At 39.7% G+C, this 16,728-nt stretch overlaps 1 protein-coding gene across 6 annotated transcripts in view; it reads left to right on the top strand.

Moving 5' to 3' along the window:
- Positions 1-16,728, top strand: part of fhod3b (formin homology 2 domain containing 3b) — a 77,742-nt gene that overhangs the window by 42,426 nt on the left and 18,588 nt on the right. For all 6 annotated transcript variants that reach the window (XM_067509651.1, XM_067509652.1, XM_067509653.1 and 3 more), the window contains exons 4-7: positions 3,471-3,538; positions 4,898-5,003; positions 15,402-15,496; positions 16,218-16,329. In XM_067509651.1, coding sequence (XP_067365752.1) covers positions 3,471-3,538; positions 4,898-5,003; positions 15,402-15,496; positions 16,218-16,329 — 381 coding nt within the window. The remainder of the gene's footprint in view (positions 1-3,470; positions 3,539-4,897; positions 5,004-15,401; positions 15,497-16,217; positions 16,330-16,728) is intronic.

Raw genomic sequence — 16,728 nt, forward strand, 5'->3', positions numbered from 1 at the left:
AAACAGCTGTTTTTCATGGTACATCAGTTTGAGGTATCAAAGCAACTTTCACACCTGAGTCATTCCACTGTCATGTACTTCTTTGTAAAAGCCTAAGGTGAATGTGAAGATGACGAGAAAAGTGTGCTGCTTGTCCTTATTTACACTTAGACATTCTTTTAACTTAAAGATTGTCTGATTTTGTGGTATGAAGAGTAATTTGCAACATTATTAGATGGCTCTGTTGAGTTAAAAAGGTATGCATACTTAATCTTAAGATCAGACTGTGAAAACCTACTTGGCTTCAGCAATTTGTTTGAATTTGTATTTCCATCATATCTCCTTTTCTTCTTCTGGTTGAGGTTTGCTTTGGACCAATAACAAACCTGTGACAAATGTAGAGAGCAGTTGAGTTTGAAGTTTCAGGTAGTTTTAGGGTTTGAGCTGAACATGAGTTTGAGAGTTGGGGTTCACAAATACCTTCTCTGAATAAAGGAGTGCTTAGGCTCTTTTTCCTAAATATGGAAATACAGAAGGTCCATACTTTTGGGTGCATGTGTTTGCCAAATGCTGTGGAACTAATCTCCACTGAGCGATTTCCCATTAGAGATGGGCCTTTGGGAGGTGCATTGGTGTTTGGACAGGGACAGGGAAGGAACTGTCTGTTCCTGCAGATGGACTTCATTTAGTATTGGGCAGGAATAACTTTCTGACAGTTTTACTGCCGTCCAAACTACAGGGATAAATCGTAGAGCACAAGCCCTTGTTGCAAATAGCAGTGAAACTCTGTGTGGAACAATTGCTTTACCACTTTTTTTATGTTTGACACACACTAACATGTTCCTGACATTTATTGAAACCCAATGGCAGCCCAGGTGCTGAAGCATCATTGTAGTGCTGTGCTGTGGTCTGGACTGACTCATCACTGCTTGGGTGTAATTTGTCAGTTGGCTGATTACGCTCAGTGTCTGTGCTGAAGGCCAGGTTAGACTCCGAGAAAGAAAAAGAGCACTGATTCAACGCTTGGGGCGAAGTAGAACCACAAATCAAATTTTCTTCATACTGTATAATGAAGTTGTGATGAGTAACCCAGTGTCATCTACATTTGTCTTTCCGCTCTATTGATCACAGGGCTTGTCTGTTTAGAGATCCCTGTTGAGTCATCTTGTTGAACTGCAGAACAGTTGAATTGACCATACCTTGACCTGTAGTGCATGTTGCAGTAGTTAAAAGCTTTGGTTACTTGGTGTCCAAATCCTTACTTGGTCTGTGGCAGCAAATATTATTGTTATTTAAATCACTTATCAGTAGGGTTAAAAGTGCTTTACCACAATGATTACAAGACTGACTCAGACTGGAAGATCCACAATTTGGGGGACCAAACTCAAAAGGACCAGTCACAGCTCCATCCTGTTGTTTATAAAGATATAAATCAGCACTGTCACACAGCTTCCCCTTGTAATACTTGTAGAAATGTATTACTTGTGGATGTTGTAGAGACTGTTCTGTTAAAACAAATAAAATAAAGTAAAATTACTCAATTACTCATCAGGCATGTAAGTTGCTGGCTGCACAAAATATTTAAAGCTCTGCTCCACCTATACCAAATGTCATCGGAGTCATTCATTATAAAAGAAGACATCATCCAAAGATAAGGAACTCCGTTGGAACTAGATTGTGAGGTGTTTGATTGCAGTAGTCAGCCTCATCAAATGAGAGCCAAGCCCATATGGCCCAGCCCCAAACTGTCTGCATTACAGATGCTTCTCCATTGTGTTGTCTGTCTGTAGTAGAGTGGATTATACCAATAATATGAAGTGTGTAGAGTTACTGTGGACAACCTTACCCTGTGATGACATGTTCTGGAATGTGGCAGCAAGTTTGGAACCAGGAATGTAAATTTAAAACAAGGTTATACTCAAGTAACATCATCACGATCAGTTGAATGGCCATTGAGATATGAATTGTTGAAAATTTTAAATAACTAGCCTTGTGATCCAACTACCAATGGAATATTGTGAAGTTTATATAAGCATGACAGTTGTCTAAATGGGCCTGTCAGTGTTTGTAAGGTTTTGTGTCTGCTGTTAAAATGGGTGACAGTGGATAGGCACCCAAAGACATCAGACCACGAGTCCTCACTATGTCTGGTCTGGTGTCTTGAAGTAGCCAGTGTGTGCCCGCAGACCTGGCAGCACACAGCCTGTTTCTCTGTCTGTCAGTTTGTCAGATGAAGAGATTTACTCTACAGCCAAGGAGGCCAGCAACAATAATGAATAGAAGCCTGTTGCCCTGAATCCCAAGTGTGTGCACTCATTAGTGTGTTTTCTCACACTGCTGGAGTGAATTGATAGCAACTGTTTATAAAGACATTGGGAACAATGGAGTTATGTGTGTGTAAGAGTTGTTAGAAGGCATTATGTACATAACAATATGTTTGCTTTTTTGTTTCTCTCAGTTGAGCATTTGACTGTAGTATTAACTCAAAGACACTCATGCATGAATAGTGATAAATCCTCCTCCTGACCACCCAGTCAAGACTGAAACAGCTGCAGTGCTGCAACAGATTCGAGCCACTTTGGAAAGTGCTATTCAAGTCTTTGTCTACTGGGGAAAGAGAGGGAGAGAGAGAGAGAGAGATGACCTTATTGTGAGCATGCCAGTGTCCTGTCAGTTATTTGCAGACACCCTGCCTTGAAGCAAATATCTGTTAAATACAGACAAAAATGCCATTTTGCACAAAAATAAAAAGCAGTGGGTAGTAAGATGATGGGGATTGAACTGCATTGGCCTGGGGTACACTGCATGTTGCTGTATCTGCAGCATGATATGCAGGTTTTGCTGAGTCAGAGAGTTCAGGCAGAAGTGATGAGTGAGCTAGTAAGGACTGTGCTCAACACTGCCACTCCCTGGCAGACTCTGCACACAGCACACAAATTGAACGACTCGAAGCAGTTGCAGGAAATGCACGCCTCCATCACAAACATCTGTCATCCACCACATCCCTCTTTTAGTACCCTGTGGATTTTCCAAAGCTGATTAAGGGATGGATTGTTTCTGTCCATTGTGGTGGCTATTGGCTAAAGTTTCTACCATGACTTTGTATTATGGTAAGACAAGGATATGACTTTGTCAGCAGGAAACATCCTCTGTTCACTAACTTTGCACAGATGTGATCCAAGTTGTTCTTACAGTTCTTGTGCTTTTAATATTCTTTTCCTAGGAATATTTTAATATGTAGCTACTTGGGATCCTTCCTGCTGGTGACACATGAAAGTGATTCTGATGAACACATTTTTAATTTATGTAGTGATGGAAGTAATACACTGCACAAGACTTGCATGTACTTTATTTTTCAAGAACAGTTACAATCGTCTGGAATATCTCATTTGTTGTATTCTGTTTGTGTATGACAGCATTGTAGGAAGATACAGTACCACGTGTAACTTTTAGTACATTTTTTCACATTCTCCTTTTCTCTCTCCGTACAGAAAAACTGTACAACTCTACTGGACGGGAGCTACGAAGAGCCCTCTTTTCCCTAAAGCAGATTTTTCAGGTAATAATTCTCTATTCTAGCACTTGCTGCCCTCTAAATAAAGACTTTATTAAAACAGCAGCTAACAAGATCCAGTCACTTGCACTGTGTGTTGTGTTTTTGTCAGAATTTCATGTGCATTGTCCAAAACAAGCAGCAGTCCTCATGAATTATCCCTTTTGGTTTTAAATGTACACATGCATGCACACACGCAAGAGCTTCATGTAGCTTGCACACATGCATCAGTACACACACATGCACACTCAAACTTGGAGACTGCATTGTTTTCCTGAGGCTCAGTAGTGCTGCTGTGAGTCTGCCTTCGTGGCAGCTGTGTAGTGTTCAGGTCTTGTCATACTTTGCACACTGGGTAGGTCAAGCAGGCAGTCGACTGCAGACCAGGAGGGTTAACTGACAGTTGAATGGAAAGGAGAGCAACAGATATTGATACAGACTCTGAGTAGATTAGGACATCTCACATTTTATGTGTGGGATTTCAGTTGCAGGGGAAAATGATCATAATATTTTAATAAAAATGTACTCTAGAGGCATCTTTAGTTTGACAAAGGACTAAATTCTCACTTTTTCCTTTATCAATTTTGTTGTGAATGAAACACCCACTTAGTATTTCTTCTCTACTTCACAGAATTGAAGTCTCACAACTGTGATTCGTTCTGTTTCTTTAGAGCACTCTCGTACATGTGTTTACACTGCTTGCCACATGACTGGAGTCTCCATCACAGATCTATGCTAAAGCTGTTCTGGAAGCACTTACACTTCCTCCTGGGAGAGAAGAAGCTCTGACCACCCCATGGTGTTTATTGCTGCCTTCCTCTGTATCCCACCTGAACAGTAGAATGTATCAGAAAATCTTAAATCCTGCAGAAAACCTCCTGCTTGGCTTTAAATTACAGAGTCATCGACAGGTGTGAGAGATGCAGGTGGTTTTGTCATCAAGGACAAAAAGTGGGATGGAGTCCATTTAAACAAACTGCAAGCAGATGGCATTGCTCTCTGGCTATAACCTTCTATAAAAATCTATAATAGATAACATTTATCCAACCAAGGACTACATGAAAGGTGAAAAGAGAAACGTGCTCTTGCCCTCTGGCAAATATTAGATCACACAAAGTAGTCTGAGTACTGCTGAACTTACTTCTTTATCACATAAGGTTATTGTAATAAATTAGAAAGAATTCTGTGATCAATTAAACAGAAGTTTCTGATCGTTTATTTTACTCAAGGATTTGTAATCAATTGTTTTATGTAACTCTTATTAAGTGAAAGGCAGAACCAAATCTATTAAAATAATATTTTATTTAAATCTGAATGTTAAAGGTGATATGAATATTTTTTTCTTGTGCTTTTATTTATTTCTAGGATGACAAGGACCTGGTGCACGAGTTTGTGGTCGCAGAAGGATTGACATGTTTGATAAAAGTGGGAGCTGAGGCCGACCAGAACTACCAAAATTACATCCTGAGAGGTTCGTCCACTGCAGAACAGCACAGCTTTGCAGCAATAAACTCCACAGCATACTTTCCTCTTGTCTTCATCCTCACGCTCTAATTTATTGCACTGACTAATCGAGGATGTTATTAATCAATCCTGCAACACTTTCCTTTCCATAAACCTATCCAAAACCACATGTGTTTACATACACCATGTTAATTAATGATTCTGCTTGATGACCTTCTGACACTCACACGCCTAAGACATATATACAAAGTCAAATGTCTGCCAAGTTTAGCAGCTGGATAATTTATCTGTCCCGTGTCGGTAAGGTGAAAGATCATATGCGTTAATGTTGGGGAGGGGCAGGGCAGCATGTTGGGGGTAGGAGAGGAATAAAGCACACTCTGCAAGGTCACTACCATTTAACAGCCTGCTGTGAGGGGGCAGGTCACATATGCTTAAGTGGCTACTAAAAGTTCTGGCAGGATATTAGAGATCATAAAAGTACTTTACCTCTCTCATTTTTGTCTTACTCTTTGGATTTTCCATTTTGATGAACCTCCACTAATATACCTGAGTCAATTGGTCAGGACTTGATGCGGAGTTGCTGGAATGACCATGGTTCACACACCACTATTATTATTTCATTAAGCCTTGCTGAAATGAGAGTCAGTGTAGTTTGACCCTTGATTTGACTTTAGCCTTGCTCATGTATATTCATGATGTAGCATGTTCCCAAAAACATGTTCTCTGATTACCTACCAGGAATACCTCTGTAGGTTTGGATCTTTAATAGCTGATACTCCATGTAAACTTGGCTTGGTCTCTGACTGCATGGGTTAAATTGGCCAAAACAATGCAGAGGAGGAGAATGACAGGATTTTGGAAGCTTCAGATATGACCACATGTAAGAGTTGTTAGTGTCATCACGCTATGAATGATGAGACCAGTTCTTATATCTTTTCACTCCTCCTTCGTGCGCTGTCCTTTACATCCCAGAGCATTTTAAAAAACATCTGTGTCAGTGCCTCTCTGTGCAACGCTCTTTTTTCTTTTATGTGCTAATTTATCACTCCATGTAACTCTGCATCACCATGAGAAACTAAACCAAACTACCACTCTCCCAAAAGCCCCTTTAACCTGTTTCAACCCCTGACCTAATTTCTCCTGACCAACTGAGGAAATGTGGTGTGTAGTAGATCACCCTCCCTCGTGAGCTGTGTGTTGAAGAACACAAGCGAAGCATGTGCTGGAACACAGATGCACAGGTCAGAAAATGTATATAGATCTGGCTGCTTTACTGTTCATGACTTCCAAGAGGAGCTATGACATACTGATTCCCAGGAGGGGAGTAAATTAGCTGTTTGAAAATTTCACACGTGCAGAGAGAGGGAGAGGAATAAAGAGCGTGTGTGCTAACATCAGTAATTGCTTTAGTATCAAACGCTGATCACTTCTAATGTGGCTTCTTTGCTGTAATGTCTTTTAACTTAAGGCTGGTGTAAAAAAAAAAAAAGAGAGAGAAAAAAAAAGAGGAATGCAGCATTGAACCCATCTGTCTGGTGTGCATTAAAAACCTCCCGACAAAACAATCCCACTTTCTTTCATGAAAAAAAAATCAATCTTATGGGTCTCTTGTAGTTGAAAAAGGCAGCCACACGTGCACACCAGTCAGAATGCATTTCACAAGAGCAGGTTCCCAGCCTGAGCTCTCTGGAACACTGAAGTCATTGTAAATGGTAGTTCACGCTGCTCTCTCGGCAATCTACACCATCTCACTTTTTTCTTTTCCCTCTTTTTTTTTTCAATTCCATCTTTTCAAAGCCCTGGAGGTGTCTGTGGCCAGTTAGTGCTCCCTCAGTGATGTGGGTATTTTCTAGGTCTTCCTGGCTGGGGTCTAGCCCCTTTCTGGGCCCCTCACACCTGGCTCAGAGGGCTTCCAGAACTGGACTTGGCTCCTTGGAGACCTACATTTTTTTTTTGGCCCAGGAGAAAGCTTGTATGCCTTTATCACCCCATCAGTGGAAAAGGGTGTGAGGTCACTGTGCAGAGGTGCCTTTGCCATCTGGTATTTCTGTATGCTGTTACTACACTCAACCCTGCTGAGGCTCTGCTAACACACAGGAACCAAAAAGCTAACAAAGGACGGATCCGTAATAGTTAATGCGAAAATAAGAATGTTAGTGTTCATTTCAGAAAATAAACTATCATAAAGATTATGCTGTTTCTGACCCAGAATTCTGACTTAACATTCTGAAATTTTCTTAAATATTTCTAAATATCAGAAATCTAATTTGAGGTTTCGAGACTTAACCTACTGTAAAAGGTCTATTAATCAGGCCTTTTGGTTATGATACCCATGATATTTAGAACATTGAATGCAACAAATAGGCCATTAGCAAATAGATATACCATAATGGGCAGCATAGTGGTGGAGTGGTCAGTGCTGCTCCTTCACAGCTAGAAGGTCCCTAGTTCAAATCTACCTGCTGGCTGCAGCCTTTTTGTGTGAAATTTGCATGTGTTCCCCACGTTTGCATGGGTTTCCTCCCACAAGCCAAAGACAGGCACTCTAAATTGCCTGTAGGGGGAACTTCTTGTCTCTCTGTGTTTTTTTCTCTGTGTTGGCCCTGAAAAAAACTGGCAACCTGTCCAAGGTGCACCCTGGCTTTCGCCAAATGACAGCTGTGTTTTGTAAAAAAGTACATAGGTCAAAGAGGTTTTCTCTCTGGTTAAAGATCCCTGTTACCATGAGCAAAATAGTGAGATGAGGTGAAAGAACAAATAACAAGGACTTTCCTGAATCCCCATTCCAGATTCAGTATTTACAAAAAGAGCACTTACAGAAGTAACAACTGTGTTTAATTGGTAACCGTTAAACCGGGAGCGGCAGACAGAGGGCAGATTAAAGACAAACCAATTAGAGTCAACTTGAAGCAATTATTGAAATGCTTTGAAATGTTCACTGCTGACATTCTTCACCATAGGCTTGTTTTAGCTGCACTTTTTCTGCACTGCTTAAAGGCTTTGCCTGCACTCCACTGTTTACAAAACACTCTGACTAGGTGGATTCAAATTGGTAGTGAAGCTTAGGTTTTCCTATAGATTCCTATAAATTCCTATAGACTGAGAAGTGCTTTTTACACATTTCAAAGCAGTTTGATGCATTTATGGAAAGCACATTTTTAAATGTTGTATAAATTATCTTTATATCCAAAAGGCCATATCTCATCTCATGCTGTATTATATTGTATATACATTAGCTTACATGCTGTAACTTATACTTGTGAATTTATGGTTTAGACAGAAATGGGAGTTGTGCTGTGAATGGTCTCAACATATTACTGTTTCAAATAAGTCATGCCCATATTTCATTTAGTGCTTTTATCTTTCTCGATCTGTATCGCTCTCCCTCTGGCTACCACTTTGAGATCTTCCTTTTTAGTCACGCGGCTGTAGTGCGATAAGTTACAGCACCTCGACTTCCTGGTTTCCATCGGGAGCTGCTCAGAGGGCCTCTGAGGAAAAGGGAGAGATGTGCTCGACTCAAATGTTTCATTGCCTCTTAAAATTTCTGGGACTTGTTCCCAATACAGCACTCTGTCCTGTTTTATTGTCACACACAGCAGTAACTTTGCTGGGCGGAAGTTTTTTTCACAAAGGTACAAGTGCACCTGAAACACAAAACCCTTTTGTTAAAATTGTAGTGACAGTTATACTGTTACCTGCGAAGCGGAATCAGCAAGGCAAAACATTCACTAACATGGCATCTGTGTGCCAACAATGTGTGTGATACAAAAGCGTTTTCAATGTGAACAAAGAAATCAGCTAATAATTTTGCTTGTTCGCTTCTCCTTAGTTTAATTATTGTAACCAGATGATCTGGTTGGATTGAAAACCTCAGACTTTATGGCACTGAGCTTAGAACATCCAGTAAGGAAAAAGTTTAGTTTTTAAAAAGGAATTCTCTTTACAGCCATCTCAGCCTTGCTTGATAATGATCAACTGATAATTTGAAAAATTATTATATTTTATGTATTTAGAAAGAACTGATCTCATGTTGCTTCTTCTACTAATTTGTATGTTTTTCAATGTGCCATGACATGCTAGAATGACATTCTAGTTTTGGTGTAAAACCCTAACCCATTTTTTATTTTTTTTTTCATGTTTAACAGAGCGCAACCGAATTCTCCCTCTGCTGTTCAAAGAAGGGGCAGCAAGGGGAGCTGAGCATCAAGTAAAAACCCAGGCATCTTTAGTTTAACACCGGTGTTGGAAGCTCCTGTTGGAAACAGTGTGTATTATGTTGTCTGGCTCTGTAATAGGTCGTCTGTTCTAGTAAGGGGAGACCTTTACTATGGTCCATCATCTGGATAAACATTTCCATTCTGTTTCAGCTGGACTCAGGTCCTTTGTACAAATGCATCAGTTGATGTGGTGGTTTTGACGGGCACAGTTTTCTCCTTGTTTAATCCTGTGGGATAAAAGAAAATGGAACAACACGGAAAACACAGGAACTGCTGACACACGTAGGTTGGATAAGCCCTTTGTTTGGATCAAGAAGAGAATCTGAAGGAATGTCTGTGTCATACCAATAGAAACTTGACCTCCTGGGTTGTAATGAGATCCCATGGGAACGTGTTCACGTTCCCTACCTGATCTCACCTTCCACTTTGTGAACCAGCCTCTGCTCCGGGTCTCCCTTTGTGCAAAACACTTTTAATTCTGCAAACAATCATCTATGCCAACTCTTGAGCATTAAAAGGTAATATAGTATTTGTGTTTTACAGGAGCACGTTATGCTTCTGTACTGTTTGTGTTTAGTTTTTTTATAATAATTAAAGTGTTAGTTAACCCCTAATCCCAACCCGACTCTACCCCCACCATCACCACCAACTTGCCCAAAAGAAAATAAAAACTACAAAATGTGAATCGAAAAACTACTAGTGATTGCTAATTACAAGGTTTTGAACTCTTGAGAAAGTTAGTAATATTTATATACATAATTTGGCTTTTTCCTCTTTTGTGATGGCAGGAATGACTTCATTTGGCCAGAGGAAATTAAGGAAATGAGCTATACACATGCTCCAGCCCACAACGTCTCAACTCTCTTTGCTCCACTGGCAAAACTTTGTCTTTGCCTCAAGCATGGCCTCTCTTTCTCTCTATTAAATAAAATCTCCAGCTTCCAAAACAGACGAACAATAAAGAGAGAATCATTTTTAAACTGACCAGAAAGACACTGCTGTCATGTTGTTAGCTAAGCCGTTCCTATAGCTCTGTCCTCCCCTGTGTCAGACCTGCACAGACCCCTTTAGATCCCCTTCGCATAAGCAGACAACCTGTATATGAACCCAATTCAGTCCCACCTGCCTGACCTATATTCTACCTCACCTATTTTCTTCTGCTTTCATCTGTAGAAGTTTTCAGCCTTGGAAAACCCACTGGCAGTGAAGCAGCAGCCCCCTCCTGGAGCCTGTTTTACTGTAACAGAATTCAGTATCCAGGGCAATTATTTTATAAGACTTTGATTTGCTTCATTTCTCAAGCTATTATTTTATCATCTCTGACCTTTCTATGCTGATACATAAACTATAAATTGGGGGGAAAAAAATAAATCTTTTGCAGTAATGTAGCACACAGACAGATGAAATCCTCGGTATTCAAGTGGGTTTTACGGCTGATTCCCGTGAGCTGACTGCTTTTTGGGACTGAATTCAGCAAATTGCTGGCCATAACCAGAGCGAATCACACCACTACTCTCTCAAGAGCAGTAAGAATTTACCACAGCTCATCTTTCAGTGTGTGTTACAAGTGGGTGGATGTCGTGCAGTAGCTTTTCTCCAAAGTCTTCCCCACTTGGATAGGATGTGAGAAACTCATCTGTTGGGTTTTCCCGAGTTGTTCTTTGTTGTAAAAAGGCTTTCTAAAATTTCTGTAGTACAGTAGCACCTACAGTATCAGCTTTATAATGTTTTTAATACAGAAAATGTGTTATTTTCTTGCATTTTCATGTGGTCTACTCAGCTCTCTTTGCCCTGCTCTGCATTGCAGTCATTTATAAGGTCTGCAGTGCCTGTAGAGCTCTATTAGCTCTGGTTGTTTGTCTTTAGGGAATTTGTTTGGTTTTGGCCCATGGTAAATTGTCAAATACTGGTGAACCTGTGTCCAGGTCTGATGGAAGCATCACCTTGTTGTATCACTGTGTGGGGCTCAGTGTCTGGCAGTCAACTCGGTGCCTGGAGGCATTTTGTCTGGCTCTAATGATCTGGGTGATTAGTTAAATAACAAATGGAACAAAACCCATGAAAATGTCTTATGCGGTTCATCTAAAGTTAAAGCTGTTTAATTGACCTGAGTAATAAACTTGTCTTTTTATGGTAGACAGACTCTAAATCAGAGGCTTGGATACAGAAATTATAAATGTGAGTACTAAAAGAAAATCTGTCAGGTTTTACCATAGTTTCAGCATCATTAGATGCAGTGTCATTATTTTTTTCTTTTTTCATACCACTCTGCAAAATAATATCAATATAAGAACCATACATTGTTTTCATGGAATGAGTTTTGGTTGGTAGTCTCACTCTTCTGTTTCAGATTAAAGTATATTTACAAAAATGAATGAATTGGCATGGAATGTGGTACAGACATTTATGAGCCGCGCATAGTGCATTATGATCACTTAGGTGAATTTTAATCCAAAGCCACAAATTTATATAAATACGAGCAACGAGTGACAATCCTGTTCCAAATCATGAGCACAGACACCCAATTTGGATCTGCATGCCACCTGATGAACTTCATTTTAGCCTGATTTCCCTTGACTACAGATTCTTGCTGCTATTAAAAGCAATGCTGATCAGAGTTCTGAAGCTCTATCAAAAAAGAGAGTTTACAGGCTAGAAACCGTAAAAAAAAAAAGTTATGAAGGGAATCTGAGGGAAAACGAGAAAATGTTTAACTGTGGGTTCACCAATGTGTCTTAGCTTGATCCATGCTCGGTCCAAGTTTTTTTTCTTGAGTTAAAGTTTAAAGATAGTATTATCAAGTATTTATCTTACCAGTCGCCAATGACCACCCATACATAAATAGCACATCAAAAACAGTGATAGTAGGTCAGTGCTGAGTGCTGTCTGTGCCACTTATCCAGAATCACACTTCAAATAATTAAGTATAATTGCAGTGACATAGTAGAACAAGAATCTACATAAAAAGTCTTTGCCAGACTTTGCAGTAAAGTATATCCCGCTCATGTGGGCACAGGGAAGCACATGTCTGAACTGGGAGTGCAGCTCTAGACTAATGCAGAACAAAACACGATAAGAAGCTCTTAGCACACTGTATGAAATGGAGATTTGGCTGCTCTACTACAGTCCTGGTAAAATACATGCACCTTGACGGACAGTTTGGCTGACCCAGTTTCTATAAATTCCAAAATCTAAATAAATCCAGAGTGGTGAGTGGAGGGGGAGTGGACAGGTTGAGAAGCCGTTGAGTTGATTTTTTGCATCGTTATAGAGAAAGCTGCCTATGTACAAGTCAGCTCAGGTTGGTGCTGCTACTCAGAGCTCAGAATGCTTCTCACCTCGGCAGTGGTCAGGGAGCAACCCTTCCTGCACATTCCTGGCGCTGTGGAAGATAATTGCTGTGGTTTTTTAGCGGGAGAGGCCCTAAAGAAACACTTCCACCAGACCTCAGTCGCAAGTTTTGTACTTTTCTCAGAGTTCTGGGTCAGACACCGAAACAGGGTCTGTCTCCTCTTGTCAGTAGGCATGTGGTTCCCTTCTGCAGCTTGACACCATTGTTGACACCAAATGTTGTATTTGCTCTTAAGGGAAATTGATGTTAATGATGCCAAGCAGCTCATAGGTCACCTAAAGTTTCTTATAGGCTAAAACTTTCTTCCTCAGCTATCTTCTCACATAATGGCTTACATTTAAATTCTAATCATTGTGGTTTGAAGGCAGCTCATTGTCTGCCAGCATCTCATTACATGGCATACATGCACAGGGACTTAGTGAAGTTATTGCTGTATTTTGTGTGAAGTATTGTAGAACTGCTTATGATTACTCGAATAGAGGACCACATTTTTGGCCCCATATCAGAAATCGAGGGAGTCTTGTTTAGACTCAACACTCACATGCTCTTCTTATTAACTTTCTTCCAAATGTATTGATGGCTGTCTGTTGAAAAGAAAAAAAAAATCCCAGGATTTGTACGCATATTCCACAAAGTTAATTTGATGATTTGATTACACTTTCAAAGCCTGAACTGCAACACAAAGGTAACTTTTCCTTTTCCTGAGCAGTTTCATGACTAATTTAATTAAAAGTGTGTGGAAATAAGTTCCATTTGCAGTTCACAGAGATGATTGCTATGGGAGTGATTAGATGTTTCCTTTAAAGTGTTTCTGACCAGACGCTGGTCATTTTATTCTTTTAAAACAGTTACAGTCGCGTCTTACTTTACTTAACTATTCACAGCAGAACTGCAGTCCGTGTGGTTTCTGGTCCTCAAAGTTGAACTGTACTGAAATGGCAGCTGGCACTGAATAATTCCTTGAAGCAGCAGTTTTAATGAATTTGAGAGAGAAGGTAACGATCATGTGGTTTCTGGCATGGTTTGCAAGCGCTTAAATATCATAATTTCTGTATCTTAAATGCTCACTACATTAAATTGACATATAATATAGGAATTCATTACGATTTTATTTTACTTGGCTACCTGCTAAAAAGCCACACATAACCTATCTGTATATATTTATATAATGTCATGTTATGAAAACATTTTGGGAATTTGAATATAAGGAACAATCATACTCATTTGACAGAAGCTGAACCTTCATGTTGTGTAATGGCACTTTTAAAGTCTTATTAAGACAATTTACTGTATCTTTTCTTAACCCTGTTTTTTATGAACATTCCTTCAAACCTCATTGCTTTGGTGCAGATACTGTACACAGGTTCGGCAGAGAGATAAGTCTGCATATGATGATATCGGTGACCTATTTGAAAAGAAGTCTGTAGCCTATTACCCATCCAGCAAAAGACACAACTGTTACTGTCTGTGTATAAAGAATTACTGTAAATCTATATTTTACATGCTACTTTTTTGCAAACATCATATCTCAGGAAATCATTCTGGAGAAGCATTACATGATGCCATCACTGCTGTCAGTGATCTGTCAACAGTGGTCCCAGACAAAGTGGAGGAGTTAAGGAAAAGGTCACACTCTGGCTCGCACTGACTGTGAGGGTTAATCATGTTTTTGTAAACACACACTCATGTGGTCTTATTTGATACACCATATTGTCCTCGCTGCTGAGTGCTGTGACTCACAGCCCTGCATTTGCAGCAGGAGAGGACTGTGAGGAATTCTCTGGCCTGACATGTTGTGAGTAATTAACCCTGATTGTTAAAAGATGAACTGCCGCTGCTGCAGCAGTGGGCCATTAGTGTGAGCACACACAAACACACACACGAACACACACACACATGCACTCATGTGTTAACCCACACAATCTCATGCACCATACACACACAGCAGCTGCACCTGGGAATTTTGGCTTATCTACAGCATATTCACTTTTTTCATGCCCCTCTTGAGAAGAGTAGAGGAAAAATATGACACAAGCTGCAGCTTCTCATTATGACGGGTCACAACCAAACCGAACCATTTTAAACAGCAGGAGGAGATAAGATGCCACATGTGTAAGGAACATCCTGCACATTAAGTCATTTTAGGTTTTTTATCTGGTTGGACTAGTCAGTTCCTAATTTTTTACATTACATTTTTACATTTCAGAGCACCTGGTGTGTCAGTGTTTGCAGCAACTGCTTGTCTAGCTAATGTTAGTTTACCAATACTAAACACCATCATTTCTTGCACCATCTAGCTTCTCTAACCTTTAGGTTTTATTGTTTATCTATTTATGAATCCTGGTACAGATGGAAGTGAAGTTATCATCCAGTGTGGCACTGCCAGAGGTGGCAGATGAGTGCGTTTAAAAAGTAAAGGTTTTCATCCACATCTGGTCAAATTTTTGTGTAAACTACTTCATTTTGGACAGTGACCCACAAGACCCATGAGTTTATTTATTTGTGTGGATGCTTTTTTTTTATGTGCACATAAATGTTTTTACCTGATAAGAATGTTATTGGAGAGACTAAACTAAATATTAAACTGGTATCTCAAAAATGCATAATAGTGCTCTTTAATTATTGTACATGAAAAAGACTTGGTCACAGGTGAAGTTGTACCAGTTTTGCATAGCAAAGATTCCAGGTTTTCAAAATCCACACATTCCCAGACATTTCGAGAAGGAACTCATTCTTGTTCTTTTTGTGCTGACCAGTGAACATGTGAATAATCTCTTCAAAAGGAAACAACAACAAATCTGTCTTTGTCTTTCTTTTTCTCTTTTTCCAGCTCTTGGTCAAATAATGCTGTATGTAGATGGGATGAATGGCCTCATATCTCATAATGAAACAGTCCAGTGGCTTTACACCCTGGTCGGATCGAAGGTAACGTTACATTTCGCACAATTTATCAGATAATCAATTCAGAAACCCCATGTGTACAATGGCAAAACCAAAATAACATACCAATAACATTAAATTCTTTACTACTGTGAAATCACATACTATCTGGCTGCTTTGTCATTGTGGTCACCTAAGCCCTCTAGTGGACAGATGTACATGTGCAGCATATTTGCAGGGGATGACGAAACTAAATTGGCTTTTTCCCATTTCCCCACTGCTTTCTGTCCTTACTAAGTCATTTCTGTTTTCCTGTGAGAGTTCTCATATAATTTGTTTCATCCATCTTTTGACTTTTTAATGACAACTTCTTATTAAATGGCTAATTTCTGTTCTATTTAACCATGACCATTGAGCTTGTTGTTTGCTGAGTGCAGATTTTAGTCATTGTTACTTAATATGATATTTCCATATTGTGTAACTATTGTGCAGTTTGCTCCCATCAGGCATCAGTGTCAAACAACACTCAAACTTATCAACACTGTACAGACAGGAAAAGCTTACAGATATGAAAAAAAAGATTCCATTTAGTGTTTGGAATATGCATAAAGGTCTAGAACATACTCTGACATGTTGGTCCATAGTTAGCCCCCCTCCCCCCAAAAACCCTCCAAAATTCCCAGTTGTATTTTATGTTATGAGCTTGGATTTGAGGAATGAATCCACTCTGTATTTTATGTATTAACTGTGTTCCTTTTTTGTGTAGTTTCGCCTTGTGGTGAAGACGGCACTTAAGCTGCTGCTGGTGTTTGTGGAGTACACAGAGTCTAATGCTGTACTGCTCATAAAGGCTGTGAATGTTGTGGATGCCAAAAGAGGTAAGAATCCAGGCTAAGCAGCCAGCATTTCAGACTACAGGATGAACAAGCTGTTACATTAAACACATGTTTACGAACAATAAGTTGGTTGGCTTTCAGTGGTCCAACACTAAATGATTCAGGCATGTCACTGACTACACAGACAGGTTAAGGCACAACTTTGTACAGGCACATACTCAAAGGGAAAATCAGCAAAGTTACATTTTGTGGGGAAAGTTTACATTTTGCTAAACATATATAGAATTGTTCTTTGATGAGGTCCATTTAATTAGAGTTGGCTTTGTGGATTTCCTGGGTGAAGTAGCACATTTAAATAACCTTACATTAAATTCACAGATGGTGACAGTAGTTTATCGTTAACCTCTGTCTACCTCTTATTGTGGAGTGGTACTGTCAAAA

The sequence above is a fragment of the Channa argus genome, chromosome 7 (assembly GCF_033026475.1).
Source record: "Channa argus isolate prfri chromosome 7, Channa argus male v1.0, whole genome shotgun sequence".
NCBI classification, from domain to species: Eukaryota; Metazoa; Chordata; class Actinopteri; order Anabantiformes; family Channidae; genus Channa; species Channa argus.